Here is a 19,598-nt window from a genome sequence, read left to right as displayed (position 1 = left end):
ACAATGGAATTGGCTGAAAACAGGGCTCAAAGTCGACGAAATCGCCGATGCGTACGTATCGCTGAGTTCGCTAACTTCGTGGGAGCATAATTTCATAAGTTTTCAATCAAATTTCATACTTTTGGTGTCATTGCCATCGGGAAAAGATTATCTATCATTTCATAAGAAATTTTTTTTTTTCCAAAAATTTTTCGACACCAATAACAACAAGATAAAGTGGGACCAATTAAACAAAGTCCTAAACGATATAAGCTGGTAAGATAGACTAAGCAACACAGACCCCAACTTATGCCTAGAACAGATTAACTCTGTGGCATTCAATGTATGCTCAAGGCATACGAGACAGGCGCTCCGTTTACAGGCGACGGAAAAGAATAACAGAGCGGCTAAAAGAGGCCAATATATCTGCAATGCGTAGGGAGACACTGGTCAGAGAAATAGCAAACATCGAACTTAAGCTAAAGGAATCTTATAGGAGTCAGGAATCGCAGGAAGAACTAAAAGCCATAAATGAAATCAAAAGAAACCCGAAGTATTTCTTTTCTTACGCCAAATCAAAGTCGAGAACCACATCCAGTATTTGGCCCCTACTTAAACAAAATGAGTCCTACGCAGATGACAACAAGGAAATGAGTGAGCTACTCAAGTCCCAATATGACTCAGTTGTTAGCAAGCCACTAACCAGACTGAGAGTCGAAGATCTAAATTAATTTTTTATGAAAGAGCCACAAAATTTGGTAAACACAAGCCTATCTGATGTTATCCTGACACCAAATGACTTCGAACAGGTGATAAATGACATGCCCATGCACTCTGCCCCAGGGCCAGACTCATGAAACTCTGTGTTCATCAAGAACTGCAAGAAGCCCCTATCACGTGCTTTTAACATCCTATGGAGAGGGAGCATGGACACTGGGGTCGTCCCACAGTTACTAAAAACAACAGACATAGCCCCACTCCACAAAGGGGGCAGTAAAGCAATAGCAAAGAACTACAGACCAATAGCGCTAACATCCCATATCATAAAAGTCTTTGAATGGGTCCTAAGAAGCAAGATTGCCACCCATCTAGATACCCATCAATTACACAACCCAGCAGGGCACAGTACTTGCTCCCATCTTGTTTCTCATCCTCATATCTGACATAGACAAGGCTGTCAGCCACAGCACCGTGTCTTCCTTTGCAGATGACACCCGAATCTGCATGGTCTTCCATTGCAGACACTGCAAGGCTCCAGGCGGACATCACCCAAATCTTTCAATGGGCTGCAGAAAACAATATGAAGTTCAACGATGAGAAATTTCAATTACTCCAATATGGTAAATATGAGGAAATTACAACTTCATCAGAGTATAAAACAAATTCCAGCCACACAGCAGAGCGAAAAACTAACGTCAAAGACCTGGAAGTGATCATGTCAGAGGATCTCACCTTCAAGGACCATAACATTGTATCAATCGCATCTGCTAGAAAAATGACAGGATGGATAATGAGAGCCTTCAAAACTAGGGATGCCAAGCCCATGATGACACTCTTCAGGTCACTTGTTCTATCTAGGCTGGAATATTGCTGTACACTAACAGCACCTTTCAAGGCAGGTGAAATTGCTGACCTAGAAAATGTACAGAGAACCTTCACTGCACGCATAAGAGATAAAACACCTCAATTACTGAGAGCACTTGAAGCTCCTGAACCTGTACTCCAGGTGTATACATGATTGTATACACCTGGAAAATCCTAGAGGGACTAGTACTGAACTTGCACACGAAAATCACTATGAAAGCAAAAGACTTGGCAGACGATGCAACATCCCCCCCAATGAAAAGCAGGGGTGTCGCTAGGACGTTAAGAGACAACACAATAAGTGTCAGGGGCCCAAGACTGTTCAACTGCCTCCCAGCATACATAAGGGGGATTACCAATAGACCCCTGGCTGTCTTCAAGCAGGCACTGGACAAGTACCTAAAGTCGGTACCTGACCAGTCGGGCTGTGGCTCGTACGTTGGATTGCGTGCAGCCAAAAGTAACAGCCTGGTTGATCAGGCCCTGATCCACCATTAGACCTGGTCACAGACCGGGCCGCGGGGGCGTTGACCTCCGGAACTCTCTCCAGGTAAGATAAAATAAGATTTCGTTCGGATTTTTAACCCCAGAGGGTTAGCCACCCAGGATAACCCAAGAAAGTCAGTGCGTCATCGAGGACTGTAACTTATTTCCATTGGGGTTCTTAATCTTGTCCCCCAGGATGCGACTGTTATGCGCCCCTACTTCACTCCATTATATACAAAAATAAAAGGCCTGGTTAAAATAAGTTCTGTAATAATATATCGCGAACCACTTTATTACTAGCTAGATAAAGCAGGTTCGACTATATATTATTATCGGGTACAGTATGAATCATCAAAAGTACTCTCTTTGTATTATATTGTATTATATTATATCTTTCCCCATGATTATTATAACTATAATATTATATTATATTATTATTAGGTTAGGTATTACGAATGTGTAACCACTACTGTAGTGACCAATTGGTGGTTCTAGAATTGACGCCACGCGTCGCCTTCTGGCAGAGCTGAAGTCATACTATGAAGTAGTTGAGTGAGTCAGTCAGCTCCTAGCTCTGACTCGGTACGGGTCTTCAACCCAAAGCTCCTAGCTTAAACTAAAACTTTATACCAAGTCTTGCCTTTGCCATTAGTCTGGTAATTCATGTCACTTATGAAAGATAACTATTTCGTTACCCTAGACCTTTCTAAAAGAGTAGATTATTAATTGAAATTATTGTATCATACTCTGTTAATGAGAATTTGAACGTAAGATTGGGTTTCTTGCTGTATAGTGTTTCATTTATAATTGCTTGTGGTTATTTTAATTCACTAACCAAATACCAATGAAGCTAAATGATTGGTAATAAAATAAAACTAACAAAAAAAATGGAGTTATTTGTGCCCCTATTGTTACGGTGAAGATTAAGTCATAACAAATGGGTTGTCTGTCCAGGAGCTACTTACCCTGAAGTACATATTTGTTTTGCATTAAAATTAAGCTCCCTTGCGAGAATTAAGAAAATGGATCCAGAAATTAAGTCATTATTAGATGAATTAACAGAGGCTGCTCTTGACACTTTAAAATTACAGACGTGTTGGCAAATAGCTAGACAGTTAGATATACCTTATAATAGATACCATAGCGCAGAGACTCTTAGGTCCCTAATTAAGGATAGATTATTTCCGAAAACCCAAGCAATGCCAGAACTAGATTCGGAAGATAGTTTTATTTCTCAGTTTGAGGAAGTAGAAATCCCACGGACGGGAACTGCCTTAAATAATGAAGTTGAACCAGGGTTTACAAGGCCTTACTACTCAGTCCAGTCTCAAAGCTCTCCCCCGTTCATTTCCCCGGAGTATGTATCGGTGGTTGGAACGAACCCTCAGTCAAATGACGGGGATAATTTTAGGACTGGTGCTCGTCCCAAAATACTTCCGGAGAAGATGCCCGAATTCCCTTCGGTGTCATTACCTCTTGGGAATTTCACGTCCGAACAACTAGAGATAATAGAACGCATATTACTATTACAAAACTCTCAAATCGAAGCTAGAAGACGTCTAAACGAGGAAGAATTTAGGCGTGAAAGGTTTCGTTTTGAAACAAAGCAGAAGGGAGTTCCGGAAAAAAGAGACGTGAAGAGCACGGTAACCGGGTTTGACTTGCATAAAGCAGCTCTAATGGTACCTAAGTTTAACGAAACAGACTTAGATGAATTCTTTGAAATTTTTGAGAATCAGGCACGTTCAATGGGCTGGCCCAAAGACAAATGGGCCACATTGCTGCACACATCTCTATATGGAAAGGCGCAGTCTAGTGTCGCCTCCTTACCATATGAGTTTTATGTCCAGTACGACGTAGTAAAGAGAACTATTTTAGAAGCATATGACATGCTCCCTATTAGTTACCAAATAGCTTTTCGTTCCATGAAACGGCAAACAGGACAAACTTATTTAGATTTTGCCCGAGGGAAAGCAGTGGCGTTTGAACGTTGGTGTCGAGCTTCTCGGGTCACGACTTTAAAAGATCTATCACAATTAATGTTACTAGAAGATTTGTATGCAAATTTTCCAGAGGGAGGTCGCCAGTATCTTGTTGGCCATCCGCAAACGACGTTGTTAGAGACTGCCGCGCTGGCAGACAACTTCGAGATTTCCCAGAGGTTGGTACAATCTGAAAGCAGCCAGGTTATCAAACCAGCAACGAGACCCAAACCTGCGAAGCCTTTCGGTAAGCGACCTACCCAACCCGTTCACTCCCGTGTAACAAGTAAACCCGAAGTAAAACACCAAATTCAATCGAGCCCATCCTATAGACCAGATAGGTCATGGGAAAAAATTAAATGTTCGTACTGTTCGAAGCTGGGACATTTTAAATCACAATGCTTTAAGCGTGATAGGGACCAGGGAAGGAGTCCATCCTATAGATTGCCCACACAAATCATATCCTCTACGACTCATCCAAGGAAGTCCGAGCCAAGAGTAGACGCTCTGTCCCAAGGAAAAGGAACAGATCCTCCTAGTTGACTAAGCAGAATATGGGTATCATCGTCAAACTTGTCAAGAGCTATGAGTCCTTACTTTTCCAAAAGCAAAGTAGGAATTACCGATAGCCAGTTGTTGCAAGTAAATTCCTTTAGGGATACGGGGTCCTACTTAACATTATTAAGAGAAGGACTGTTATCATTCCCCGCCAGATCATATACGGGTTTCGACGCTCTGTTGGAAGCTTATGGTGGCTCCACTACGCGAGTACCCCTGTACAAGTTATATGTTGAAACTCCTATTTTTACAGGCTGGACGTCAATCGGAGTGTCTCCAACTAACTTCCCCATAAAAGACGTAGACCTATTGATTGGGAACGACTTAGCGGAAGAAGGAATATGGAAAGAGCCCATAGTTATGGAAAATCCAACCGAGGAAAATTACGTCATCGAAGCCCGACGAACGGAACCTACCCTCTTTCCTCTGAGCGTAGTAACCCGGGCGATGACCAAACAGTCGCGTTCTCAGTTGGTATCGGAGGAAGTCATGGACGACGTCGACGTAGGAGTAAGAGACATATTCAACGAAAGCTCGAGTGTAGAGCCAACAATCCACCCAGAACCGATACCAGTTCCTAAGTCGGTGGTTTCCGAAATAGATTTATTCTCGAAGGAGGATCTAGTAAGAGAACTCCGAATAGACCCCTCCTTAAGTGACCTCAGGAAGCTTGCTGTGTTGGGAGAAGCCCTTAAAAGTGACAGCTCTTACTATTGGGAGAAGGACTTACTGAAAAAGAAACTAGGATCTCTTAAAAGTGATCATCTAGTGGTCTTGCCTACCCCGTTTAGAAATTTAGCATGTAAGTTTGCTCATGACAGTCCTCAAGGTGGACATCTGGGACAAAAGAAGACTTTTAGAAAAATTGCTAAGCACTTCACATGGCCAAAAATGAAGGAAGAAGTGGAACGGTATGTAAGAAGCTGTTCCGTGTGTCAACTAGTAGGCAAACCTGCACATAATCCACCACCTGCGCCGTTGAACCCTATACAAGTAACAGGCGAACCCTTTTCACGTCTGGTGATCGACTGTGTCGGCCCGCTACCCAAGACTCGGCAGGGCAACCAGTTCCTGTTCACTATCATGGACACAGTCACCAGGTACCCGGAAGCAGTTCCTCTCAGGAGGATTAATGCTCGCCTAATAGTGAGAGCACTGATTAAGTTCTTCTCTCACTTTGGATTTCCAAGAGAAGTTCAATCGGATCAAGGGTCGAATTTTACTTCAAAATTTTTCCGTGAAGCCTTGGCTCAGTTAGGGGTCAAGACGGTTTACGCGACGGCCTATCGACCCCAATCACAAGGCGTGGTGGAAAGGTTCCATCAAACTTTGAAGATTATGATGAGGTCCTATTGTTTACAGTATTCCAAAGATTGGGATGAAGGTATTCCACTACTCTTGTTTGCCCTAAGAGAAAGCGAACAAGACAACTTGAAGTTTTCGCCATTTGAGTTAATATATGGGCATCAAATTAGAGGACCAGTACAGGTTCTCAAAGAAGCTTGGACCGGGGAAGAAACGCCGACTTTTAGGAGCTCTCATACCTTAATGAAAGAACGCCTGAGCCTAGCTAGAGAATTGGCCGCCGAAAACTTACGACAAGCACAGAGTAAGATGAAAGAGGAATACGATCGTCGAACTAAACTTCGTTCATTTGAACCAAAAGATCAAGTTCTGGTTCAACGATTTCATCAGGGACATGCTCTACAGCCCAAATTTGAAGGTCCTTTAGAAATCGTGAAGCGCCTAAGTGACGTGAACTACTTGGTAAGGACGCCGAAGAAGAGGAACTCACAACGGACGTATCACATTAACCAACTTAAACCCTATTCAGGAATCGTTTCACCAGTTTCTACTATAACTCCTCTGAACCAAGAACGGGTTCCAGTAAGTTCGGATGAAATGATAGGAATACCAGTTCTTCTGAACAATTCGACAGCCTTAAAGAATTTAAATTCTCTACTGATAAATCTGGAAGTGGACAAAGGACACGAAATAAAATCCCTGATTAAGGCAAATCTCCACCTATTCAATGACGTCCCAAAACCGTGTACGTTGGGTGTGCACGATGTTACTCTCAGAGAACCTACTCCAATCAAGCAATCTCCCTACAGAGTGAGTCCCAAGAAACAAGGTGAGCTAGAGGCAGAGGTGAACTTCTTACTCTCACACGGGTTGATAAAACCAAGTAACAGTCCTTGGGCATCCCCGTGCATTCTAGTCCCCAAACCAGATGGGACCTCCCGTATGTGCACGGATTTTAGAAAAGTCAATGCTGTAACAGTACCTGATGGGTTTCCAATACCCAGAATTGACGACTTAATAGACAAGGTCTCCAGAGCTAAGCATATCAGTAAATTGGACTTGTTAAGAGGGTATTACCAAGTCCCGTTGTCACCAAGAGCACAAGAGATATCGGCTTTTATGATACCTGGTGGCCTATACAAGTATTGCGTTATGCCCTTCGGCTTCTGTAACGCGGCCTCTACGTTCCAGCGTATTATGAACATACTTACGGGCGGATTGGACGGAGTAGAAGCTTACTTAGACGACTTAGTCGTATACAGCGACAGTTGGCCCCAACACCTTAGACAGCTTAAAGCCTTGTTTGACGCCTTAAGTAAACATAATTTTACAGTGAATTTGTCCAAGTGTGAGTTTGGCCAGACGAAAATTAAATACTTAGGATTTCGGATTGGACAAGGTGAAGTCGCTCCTTTGAACGCCAAAGTAAAGGCCCTCTTAGAATTTCCTACCCCTAAGGATAGGAAAAGCGTATCAAGATTTTTAGGAGTTGCCGGTTACTACCGTCGGTTCTGTCCGAATTTTGCACAGGTAGCTTTTCCCCTAACTGAATTAACAAGTCCAAAAACAAAGTTTTCACGGACTCAGGACTGTGAAATTGCTTTTAATCGTTTAAAAAGATTACTATCCTCTTCCCCAGTATTGCTAAGTCCTGATTTTAATAAACCATTCCACTTACAAATAGATGCCAGTGCGTATGCTTTGGGAGCCGCATTGTTACAGAAGGCTACAAATTCTGACCTATTACAACCTGTTTTTTATTTTTCTTCTAAGTTAAAGAAACACCGAATTAATTATTCAACTATAGAAAAAGAAGCCTTAGCTCTCGTTGTATGCCTAGAGAATTTTGATGTATATTTAGGATCTTCTACCCATCAGATATCGGTGTACTCCAATCATAATCCTTTGACCTTCATAAATTCTATGAAATCGAAGAACGCCAGAATACTTCGTTGGGCTTTGAGAATTCAACCCTTCTCTATTACCATTTCCCATATAAAAGGAAAACATAATCTCATTGCTGATGCCCTCTCTAGGCCTTGAAATTTTATTAATATACCTTTATTTTAACAGTATGAGTCGGTACTTTTATGACCATCTATGTTGTGGAGAAAGCTGGAGATGATGTAGGACTGCTGTCTATGTTACAACCTCTGCTACTATGACAGATGCTACCCACCACAGAGAGTACAAGTCAATGGCGACCGTCAGTCACGAGGGGGGAGGTGTTACGCGCCCCTACTTCACTCCATTATATACAAAAATAAAAGGCCTGGTTAAAATAAGTTCTGTAATAATATATCGCGAACCACTTTATTACTAGCTAGATAAAGCAGGTTCGACTATATATTATTATCGGGTACAGTATGAATCATCAAAAGTACTCTCTTTGTATTATATTGTATTATATTATATCTTTCCCCATGATTATTATAACTATAATATTATATTATATTATTATTAGGTTAGGTACTACGAATGTGTAACCACTACTGTAGTGACCAATTGGTGGTTCTAGAATTGACGCCACGCGTCGCCTTCTGGCCGAGCTGAAGTCATACTATGAAGTAGTTGAGTGAGTCAGTCAGCTCCTAGCTCTGACTCGGTACGGGTCTTCAACCCAAAGCTCCTAGCTTAAACTAAAACTTTATACCAAGTCTTGCCTTTGCCATTAGTCTGGTAATTCATGTCACTTATGAAAGATAACTATTTCGTTACCCTAGACCTTTCTAAAAGAGTAGATTATTAATTGAAATTATTGTATCATACTCTGTTAATGAGAATTTGAACGTAAGATTGGGTTTCTTGCTGTATAGTGTTTCATTTATAATTGCTTGTGGTTATTTTAAATCACTAACCAAATACCAATGAAGCTAAATGATTGGTAATAAAATAAAACTAACAAAAAAAATGGAGTTATTTGTGCCCCTATTGTTACGGTGAAGATTAAGTCGTAACAGCGACCCACACCAGTCGACTAACACCCAGGTACCTATTTGCTGCTAGGTGAACAGGACAACAGGTGTAAGGAAGTGTGTCGAAATGTTTCCACCCGCCGGGAATCAAACCCGGGCCCTCCGTGTGTGAAGCGGGAGCTCTAGCCACCAGGCCACCAGACACTTCAGGATTTGGGGTTGCGACAATCAAAGGATTAAATACAGCATTAATCCATTACAGGGAAGCAAGCTGTGAAGTAGTCAAATCTATATAATGTTATACATATTTCTTTGAAAAATAATGGGACACAAAAACAGGGGGCCACCACCTACTGAAGGACAAGAGGACTGACCACAGGTTGAAATGGGAGTTTTGTATTCCCAGGATGTTTCCCTACAGTGGAGCTCCTCCATGATCTGAATGTTTGTGCATGCTGGTACAAGGACCCCATCTCCCAAGTACCATAGTTCAAACACCAATCATCCAACATAAACAACTTCAAGTTCTACAAAGTTCTACATTAGTGACAGCAGTTAGTCTGGCTTTACCAACAGTCACAGCAACATTCTCCCTATTACCAAAGAATGCTTGCCGACAGTATGCTGAGTATTCCCCTCTGCGACAAGGTTACTTCCTTCTAGGTTAAGATGTGAAAAGAAAACCACAACACATGGGAAAGCTTTTATCAGGGACAAAGCTTCACTCAGGACAAGCAAAACACTGTTTCTTTGCAATTGTATCATTACGATCTCATGAGTCAAAACACTGTCTATAATGTAAGCTCTTTAATGCCAAGGTTGCCTTCAGAACTTTTTTTTTTTAACACGTCGGCAGCTTCCCACCGAGGTAGGGTGACCCAAAAAGAAAGAAAAAACTTTCATCATCATTCAAGACTTTCACCATTATTCATACATAATCACTGTCTTTGTAGAACTTATAATACTGTAACCCAACTCCAGCCATCAAAGTCTACAAGCCAACTGACCTCTGATTTTAAGGATTATTGTTTAACCAAGTGGTTAGTGTAGGCAATGACTATCCCTAATGTAAAAGAAAAAAAAATATGCATATATATAAATACAGCATGCCATAAGGAGCTTCTATACTGTTTAATTAACATAGGCATGGGTTTCAAAGTTGCCGAGTAATACAGCTGCTGATAGCAAGGTCATGAAATAAGCTTTACTCAAGCTTTCAAGCAGATGAATCAACAAGTCAAGTGGAATGGGTTTTAGGAAGTGTAGTACAGTATTAAAATTAATTAATTAGTAATTCTATAAAAATAAGAACAAACTCAATATTTTATATACAATACTGTAATGATGAAAATCTAATTCATGCAGATATAATAAAGTACAGTACACAATAAAAAATATATATACACCTGTATATATAAATGGGCCAATGTACAAGTATCTGTAATTAATAACACACCTATTTGGTCCTTGTCTGCTAGTACTAAATGCACGGGCCAGACCAAAATCGGCCAATTTCAAGATTCCATTTTTTGTGATAAGAACATTTGAAGCTTTGAGATCTCGGTGGAGAATCTTGTTGGAATGAATGTAGTAAAGTCCATTGAGCAACTGCTGCATTACCTGCATTCAAAGGACAAACAAATTAGTAAATGTTAAATACACTAATTAACTACATATTCAATCTGCAGTAAATTAAACTTATAAATAAAAAATAAATTTAGTTTCATTTGCCTGTTAACCCTTCGAGGCTCGGCTTTGAAGCCTGGGTCAGTCCCGTAGTTCTACGCCACGAGCTCACTCAGATAAGCTGTGAGCGGTAAATTTGGGCCTAGATACGAGAGAATAGGTCTATGTGGCAAGTGTGCACCATATAAAAAAAATTCTGCAGCAAGCAGTGCACAATGGGAATAAAAAACTTTGACCGTGTTTTTGGTTTAAAACACCAACTTTGAGGTGTACGGTAGAACCAAGTTTTTTGGCCATTTTGTTTATTGGCCAATTCATATTTAGGCCAGTTTTTTGGCGGAAATTTTGCTCTGTATTTCAGCCGTTGCCTCATGTATCGGCCGTATTAGAAATGTTAGCCTGCCTCTCCCGCTGGGATGCTGGGCTTTAGTGAGTCAGTCTCCCTTTGTCTATTGGCGAGTGAGCATATACTCCCCGCATTCATCCAAACATTTCCTTAAAATCCATTGTTTTTGTATTTAAGTGTGACTGTGAAATAAGTAACCATGGGCCCCAAGAAAGTTCCTAGTAAAGTTCCTTTGGTAAAGAAACTAAGAAACATGATGGAATTTAAGAAGGAAGTAATAGAAAAATATGAGAGTGGTGTACAGGTGCTGGAACTTGCCAGGATGTATGGCAAAAACAAATCAACAATCACTTCTATCCTCTCAAAGAAAGAACAAATCAAGGAAGCTGATGTGGCAAAAGGGGGTAAACCTGTTAACAAAAAAGAGATCACAAACAAATGAAGATGTTGAGAAGTTGTTGTTGTTGATCAGGAAAAACAGTTAGCAGGAGATAGTGTTTCAGCGATAATCATTTGTGAAAAGGCAAGGCAGCTGCATGCGGATTTTGTAAAGAAAATGCCTGGTGCTCATGATGATGTTAGTGAATTTAAGGCCAGCAGAGGCTGGTTTGAGAGATTTAAGAAGCGTAGTAGCATACACAGTGTTGTAAGGCATGGGGAGGCTGCAAGTTCTGACAAATGTGCCCTCCCTCTCTCCTCCTCCTCCCTGTCTTCCATAAGCCAACAAGAATCTTCAATAAAGGTATGTAACAGTAGTGATTTAAATGGTAATTTAATTTATTTAGTTCTCACTGTTTTGTGTATGTAAAACTATAATTAATCTTTAAAAAATTTATTTTTTTGTGAATATTTTTGGGTGTCTGGAATGGATTAATTGTATTTACATTAATTCTTATGGGAAATATAGTTTCGAATTAAGGCCCTTTCGAATTCAGGCCGACCTACTGGAACAGATTACAGCCAAAAAGAGAGATTCCACTGTATTTTCATGTGGTTTTTATAGTGGTATTCTAGGTTTCTTGGTCTCATATGGTATAATGGAAGATATATTACAGAAATAGAGATGATTCTGATTGCTTTCAGGACTGAAAGTAGTTTGAAATTGAGCTCAAAGTAGCAGAATGTTCTATTTTTGATGATATTCGAGAGTACTCAAATGATGTCACTCATTCAAAATGCATAAATCTGGCCAGTCTAATACACATTTATGAATGCACTGACATTATTTATACAAATATTACAATAATGCGGTAGTCTGCGTAATAGTTAATATTCCATTTTTTGTCTGAATAAAAATTCTAAATGGAATTAATGTGTAATATTGGGGAGGTCTGGGGACATAACTAATGAACTGAAAAAAATGTTATTTTAGTGCCAGGAATGTCTTCATTATGTATTCAGGATCCTATTTCGAAATTAACATTCCTTGAATTTTATGTGAAACTGGCCAAATTACCAATTTCTGATCACTTTATTGGGTAGTTGAAATAGTTGAATGGACAGTTTCTTGTGCTCAATCGAAAGAATGGAAGGCTTACTAGAGAAACAGCTAAAAATTTGGTCGCCTGGAGCAATGTATTTGGCCTAAAATTGGACTCAAGGTGGGTAAAATCACTGATGCATAAATATCGCTGACACAGCAAAATTTGCGAGAGTTATTTTGTCAGCTTTTGATCAAATTTTGTACTTTTTGTTTTATTACCTTCAGAAAAAGATTCTCAACCATTTGTTGTTAGGATAATAGAAATTTTTGAATTATCCAAATTTTGAGTTTAGAATCATAAAAAATTCATTTAGACTGTCGACCCATAGTCTGATTAATGGCTCACTAAATGCCGAGTCATACTGGAACATCAGTATCTCACTCATTTTTTGGTTGTCATCTGTGTAAGTCCCATCTCTTTTAAGCAGGGGTCCGATACTGGATGTTGTTTTTGCCCTAGATTTGGCATAAAAAAAAAGAAGTACATGTATTTTGCTTTTATTTTTCAATTTCAATTATGGCTTTAGATTCTTCCTGTGTTTCTTGTCTCCTAAATGATTCTTTAAGCTTAAATAACAAAAAAAAAAAAAAAAAAAAGGCATAATACCATGACTGGAACGATACACAAATAACCCGCACATGATGGAGGAGGAGGAGGAGCAGCAAGCAGGAGCAAGCAGGAGCAGGAGCAAGCAGGAGCAGGAGCAGCAGCAGCAGCAGCAGCAGCAGCAGGAGCAGCAGCAGCAGCAGCAGCAGCAGCAGCAGCAGCAGCAGCAGCAGCAGCACCACCACCACCACCACCACCACCACCACCACCACCAGCAGCACCAGCACCACCAGCACCAGCACCACCACCAGCACCACCAGCAGCAGCAGCAGCAGCAGCAGCAGCACCAGCAGCAGCAGCACCACCAGCACCACCAGCAGCACCACCAGCAGCAGCACCACCAGCAGCAGCACCACCAGCACCAGCACCACCAGCACCAGCAGCACCAGCACCAGCAGTACCAGCAGCACCAGCACCAGCACCAGCAGCACCAGCACCAGCAGCAGCAATGCAGCAGCATCAGCACCACCAGCACCACCAGCAGCACCAGCAGCACCAGCACCAGCTACCTTTCCCATTTCATAGACTCTGCCTTCTCACGAGCTAAACGTAATTTCTTCTCTCCTAAACTCTCTACTCCTGGGAACTCTTCTGTCCTCTGCCTTCCCTACATTTCCGGTCTTTCTAATCTCTACAATTCTCTCCGTCCCTTAGACATCAAGCTTACTTTCCGCCAGACTAACACTCTTCGCACTAATCTCGTTCATACCTCTCTTCCCTCTACAGATGTTCCTGGTGTCTACTCTAGTTCTTGCTCCTCCTGCCCTCTTCAATACTTTGGAGAAACTGGCCGATCTCTTTCTGACAGACTTAGGGAGCACAAAAATAGTGTTAGGCTTACCGACACTAACAATGCTCTTTTCTGTCACGTCAGAGATCACAGCCATCCTATAGACTGGTCTTCTGCTAAAACTGTCTTCCCTACTTCCAACTTTAACAGCCGCTGTCTTGTTGAATCCTCTCTAATACACAACTTTCCTTGTATGAATCTTAGTCCTGGCTTCATCTCTGCAAATGCCTTCCTCTCCCACTACATTGTAAAATGCTCCAAACTTAAGAACACCCGTGACTTAACCTGATTCCTCATTTTTTCTTCTTCTCCCTCTTCCCCTTTCTTTTTTTTTTTTTTTTTTGTCTTTCTTCTGTCATGTGTTTCTGTTCCTCCCTTTTTTTATTTCATCACTTCCCCTTCCCCCCACCTCTGTGCACTTGCTCTCCCTCTGTGGGCACCTAGCTCCCTTGCAGTGCTCCCCTTTCTTTATATTTGACTGGCCCGGTGGCCTGGTGGCTAAAGCTCCCGCTTCACACACGGAGGGCCCAGGTTCGATTCCCGGCGGGTGGAAACATTTCGACACGTTTCCTTACACCTGTTGTCCTGTTCACCTAGCAGTAAATAGGTACCTGGGTGTTAGTCGACTGGTGTGGGTCACATCCTGGGGGACAAGATTGAGGACCCCAATGGAAATAAGTTAGACAGTCCTCGATGACGCACTGACTTTCTTGGGTTATCCTGGGTGGCTAACCCTCTGGGGTTAAAAATCCGAACGAAATCTTATCTCTTATCTTAGTTCCCCACTACTTCCACTACTACTACTACTACTACTACCACTACTACTACTACTACTACTACCACCACCACTACCACTACCTCTTCCTGCCTATATATAGCCGTCCTGCTCCACTTCTGGTTTGTGAGAGTTTGTAAATGGTCCAAGTCGGACCGAAACGTCGTCGTAAGCTCCTCTCTTCTATGTGCGGGTTATTTGTGTATCCTTAAGCTTAAGTTCGATATTTGCTATTTCTCTGACTAGTGCCTCCTTTCGTATTTCAGATATATTGGTCTCTTTCAGTATATCTTGCTCACATTCCAAGAGCACATGAAACCCCAAAAGCCACTTGTCATTACTCACTCCAATCCGTCATGCTCACAAGCACCTGCTAAATGCTCAATACTCTACAACCTTACTCCATCCCTTCCAGGGATGACCCCTACCCATCTTTCCCTCACCCTGGATTTAGCACAGTATACACCCTCTGTCATCTAATTTTGCTCCATTCTTATTAAATGGCCAAAACACTTCAAAGCCCAGTTACCGTGGAGCCAAATACATACATATACAGTGGACCCCCGCATAACGATTACCTCCAAATGCGACCAATTATGTAAGTGTATTTATGTAAGTGCGTTTGTACGTGTATGTTTGGGAGTCTGAAAGGAATAATCTACTTCACAATATTCCTTATGGGAATAAATTCGGTCAGTACTGGCACCTGAACATACTTATGGAGTGAAAAAATATCGTTAACCAGGGGTCCACTGTATTGTACTAGTAATTCTAATTTGGCCAGCCTATTCATAAACATGGATGTTACATGATCAATTACAACAATGACACAGCAAAAGGAAGGCATTTTAAGTAAAATCCCATTGTGCTAAGGGATCTCTTGTGAGGAAGAGCCAGTCCTAAAACTATAGCAGGCCAATTCAAATGCCAGGGATTAAGGGAAGACAAAAACAAACTCTTATTGATTGATGCATGATTGCAACAGCATGAATGATGTTCAGCAGAACAAGGTTTGATACTAGACTTATTTGGTACTGTAGTAAAAAGATGAGTTCATTAACAGTAGCCTTATTACTAAAGAACTAGTTTCTTTTGAGATAAAAGAAATTTGTGTGTAAAATACAGTACTTTGTAAATGTTGCATATAACTTCTTGTAATGAACTTGATTTTCTATGATTTTTTTTTTTTTTTCTCAACAAGTCGGTCGTCTCCCACCGAGGCAGGGTGACCCAAAAAAGAAAGAAAATCCCCAAAAAGAAAATACTTTCATCATCATTCAACACTTTCACCACACTCACACATTATCACTGCTTTTGCAGAGGTGCCCAGAATACAACAGTTTAGAAGCATATACATATAAAGATACACAACATATCCCTCCAAACTGCCAATATCCTAAACCACTCCTTTAAAGTGCAGGCATTGTACTTCCCATTTCCAGGACTCAAGTCCGACTATATGAAAATAACCGGTTTCCCTGAATCCCTTCACTAAATATTACTCTGCTCACACTCCAACAGATCATCAGGTCCCAAGTATCATTCGTCTCCATTCACTCCTATCTAACACGCTCATGCACGCTTGCTGGAAGTCCAAGCCCCTCGCCCACAAAACCTCCTTTACCCCCTTTTTCCAACCCTTTTGAGGATGACCCCTACCCCTCTTTCCTTCCCCTATAGATTTATATGCTTTCCATGTCATTCTACTTTGATCCATTCTCTCTAAATGACCAAACCACCTCAACAACCCCTCTTCTGCCCTCTGACTAATGCTTTTATTAACTCCACACCTTCTCCTAATTTCCACACTCCGAATTTTCTGCATAATATTTACACCACACATTGCCCTTAGACAGGACATCTCCACTGCCTCCAACCGTCTCCTCGCTGCTGCATTTACCACCCAAGCTTCACATCCATATAAGAGTGTTGGTACTACTATACTTTCATACATTCCCTTCTTTGCCTCCATAGATAACGTTTTTTGACTCCACATATACCTCAACGCACCACTCACCTTTTTTCCCTCATCAATTCTATGATTAACCTCATCCTTCATAAATCCATCCGCCGACACGTCAACTCCCAAGTATCTGAAAACATTCACTTCTTCCATACTCCTCCTCCCCAATTTGATATCCAATTTTTCTTTATCTAAATCATTTGATACCCTCATCACCTTACTCTTTTCTATGTTCACTTTCAACTTTCTACCTTTACACACATTCTCAAACTCATCCACTAACCTTTGCAATTTTTCTTTAGAATCACCCATAAGCACAGTATCATCAGCAAAAAGTAACTGTCAATTCCCATTTTGAATTTGATTCCCCATAATTTAATCCTACCCCTCTCCCGAACACCCTAGCATTTACTTCTTTTACAACCCCATCTATAAATATATTAAACAACCATGGTGACATTACACATCCCTGTCAAAGACCTACTTTTACCGGGAAGTATTCTCCCTCTCTTCTACACACCCTAACCTGAGCCTCACTATCCTCATAAAAGATCTTTACAGCATTTAGTAACTTACCACCTATTCCATAAACTTGCAACATCTGCCACATTGCTCCTCTATCCACTCTATCATATGCCTTTTCTAAATCCATAAATGCAATAAAAACTTCCCTACCTTTATCTAAATACTGTTCACATATGTGCTTCAATGTAAACACTTGATCTACACATCCCCTACCCACTCTGAAGCCTCCTTGCTCATCCGCAATTCTACATTCTGTCTTACTTCTAATTCTTTCAATTATAACCCTACCGTATACTTTTCCTGGTATACTCAGTAAACTTATTCCTCTATAATTTTTACAATCTCTTTTGTCCCCTTTCCCTTTATATAAAGGGACTATACATGTTCTCTGCCAATCCCTAGGTACCTTCCCCTCTTTCATACATTTATTAAACAAAAGTACCAACCACTCCAACACTATATCCCCCCTGTTTTTAACATTTCTGTCATGATCCCATCAGTTCCAGCTGCTTTACCCCCTTTCATTCTACGTAATGCCTCACGTACCTCCACCACACTTACATTCTGCTCTTCTTCACTCCTAAAAGATGGTATACCTCCCTGGCCAGTGCATGAAATTACCGCCTCCCTTTCTTCCTCAACATTTAAAAGTTCCTCAAAATATTCTCAAAATATTCAAAATATTCTATGATATAATCCTAAAAAAATACTTCTCTCCTACATGTGTAAATAGCAACAAAATAGAACTGACAGGTCACAGACAAACAATACTGGTTTCTTACATCTCTTATCTCACTTGGAATGAGCAACATAATAAAAATACAAGGTCTCGACAAGCTGTAAATTGCAATATTTCACCATAAATATGCACATACAAACAAATCACACTGAAAACAAGACTGTTTATAATAATAACAATAACAATAATATATTTCTACATGTGCAAGGTATACAGGCCTAGCTGACATCAATGACATACTACAATGTATACAGAAAGTCGCTTGTTATGCAGAACATTTTGGGCAAATTAGGCCACTTTTGTCCCAGGATGAGACCCACACCAGTCGACTAACACCCAGGTACCCATTTTACTGAGAGATGAACAAGGACAGCAGGTGCCTCAAGGAAACATGTTCTAATGTTTCCACCCATGCCAGGGATCGACCCCCGAACCTCAGTGTGTGAGCTGAGTGCACTAGCAATCGAGCTACCATAACCAATTCCATGTACTGACCAGTATGCAGGAAACATTTGTTAGTTTTCCTGTGACTCATGGTGATAAACAATTTTTATATAAACGGTGTATACTTTGATGGTCCTATAAACTTCAAACACAAATATTTATAGTGGCAGTGCCACAAGATTATCCCATCACTTTTTCATTTAGAGTATTTTTCACACTTTATTATCCATCACTAACACATTTAACACTTGTACAAATACAATTAGGGTAAGTGAATGATTGTTAAGGCACAATAATGTGTAGTTACAGTGAAATTATTGGTTACTAGCCTTCCTGTACCAGCTATTAGCTATTTTTTTCCTAAATTTACACAGTCATACAAAAAATCATGTCACCATGATTGAAAAAATGCCACTCTCTCAACAGTCTTGTAGCAAAACTAAATATCCTAATAGACAACATCTTAAATCAAAGGTCTACTCTATACATACAAACGTACACAGTAGGCTTCATAAATATGCACATGCATACAATTCACATGGAAAGTGAGACTGCTCCCCATAATCTATAGTTTTAAATATATAATACTGAAATACGAATGCAGTCCTCACCTAAACTAGTATTTAGTAAGATTACTCTTCCTCTTAATGCAGGATAGAAAAGTCAATACCCTCCCACTCGAGATTTTGGATCAAAGTACACGTCTATGCCACAAAGCTTTCGTTTAATAAGTTTAAAGACGTTCTCTACTGGACTGAAATCCAGCAAATTTTCAGGCCAGTTATTCAAGTGTGGAAAAATTACAATAATTTAGTCAATTCTTAATGTATTGGCAGTTTGGCAAAGGGCACTGTCTTCCATACAAAAGTTGCCCTGGCACTTCTAGAATGTGTCAGGCAAAGTTTGCTAAAGGTGTACTTTTGGGAGTGCATATTTATTATGTCTACTGTAGGCAAAGTATTTTCCCAGGAAGGATTGGAGGAAGAGAGTTAAAGAGGTTTGAGTGCTTGAGGCTTGAGCATCCAGCATGTTTGTGTGATTATGTTAGATCAGAGTGAATGGAGAAGAGTGGTTTTTATTTCTAGAAAAGCTATTGGAGTGCAAGCAACAAATCATTTATAAGGAATTCAAGTCTTGGAGGTGGGAAATAGTGCCCACACAGTTTGGATGGTCATCTGAAATGTAACGTCTGCACACTTCTGGTAAGATGGCTAATGAATGAGTGATGGTAAATGCATTACCCTGTTTGGGTTACTCTACCTCAATGGAAGGTACAGAGTCTGAAGAAATTAGCTAGAATGGAAGTTAAAGGATAAAAACCTGGATAAATAGCATCAGTCATTTATATATTACAGTGTTCAAAGTACAAGAACAAAACAGTATAACTCATCAGCATGGATAATAACTACTCCATTATAACTGAAACCTACT

The 19,598-nt window shown here is 40.6% G+C and overlaps 1 protein-coding gene across 2 annotated transcripts in view; it reads right to left on the bottom strand.

Annotated features, from left to right (window-relative positions):
* Positions 1–19,598, bottom strand: part of LOC128685963 (cyclin-dependent kinase 9) — a 68,324-nt gene that overhangs the window by 34,266 nt on the left and 14,460 nt on the right. For both annotated transcript variants that reach the window (XM_070083361.1, XM_070083360.1), the window contains one exon: positions 10,266–10,429. In XM_070083361.1, coding sequence (XP_069939462.1) covers positions 10,266–10,429 — 164 coding nt within the window. The remainder of the gene's footprint in view (positions 1–10,265; positions 10,430–19,598) is intronic.

The sequence above is a fragment of the Cherax quadricarinatus genome, chromosome 9 (genome assembly GCF_038502225.1).
Source record: "Cherax quadricarinatus isolate ZL_2023a chromosome 9, ASM3850222v1, whole genome shotgun sequence".
NCBI classification, from domain to species: Eukaryota; Metazoa; Arthropoda; class Malacostraca; order Decapoda; family Parastacidae; genus Cherax; species Cherax quadricarinatus.
Note: the sequence above shows the minus strand (reverse complement) of the source record. Positions and strands in the feature narration are given on the sequence as shown.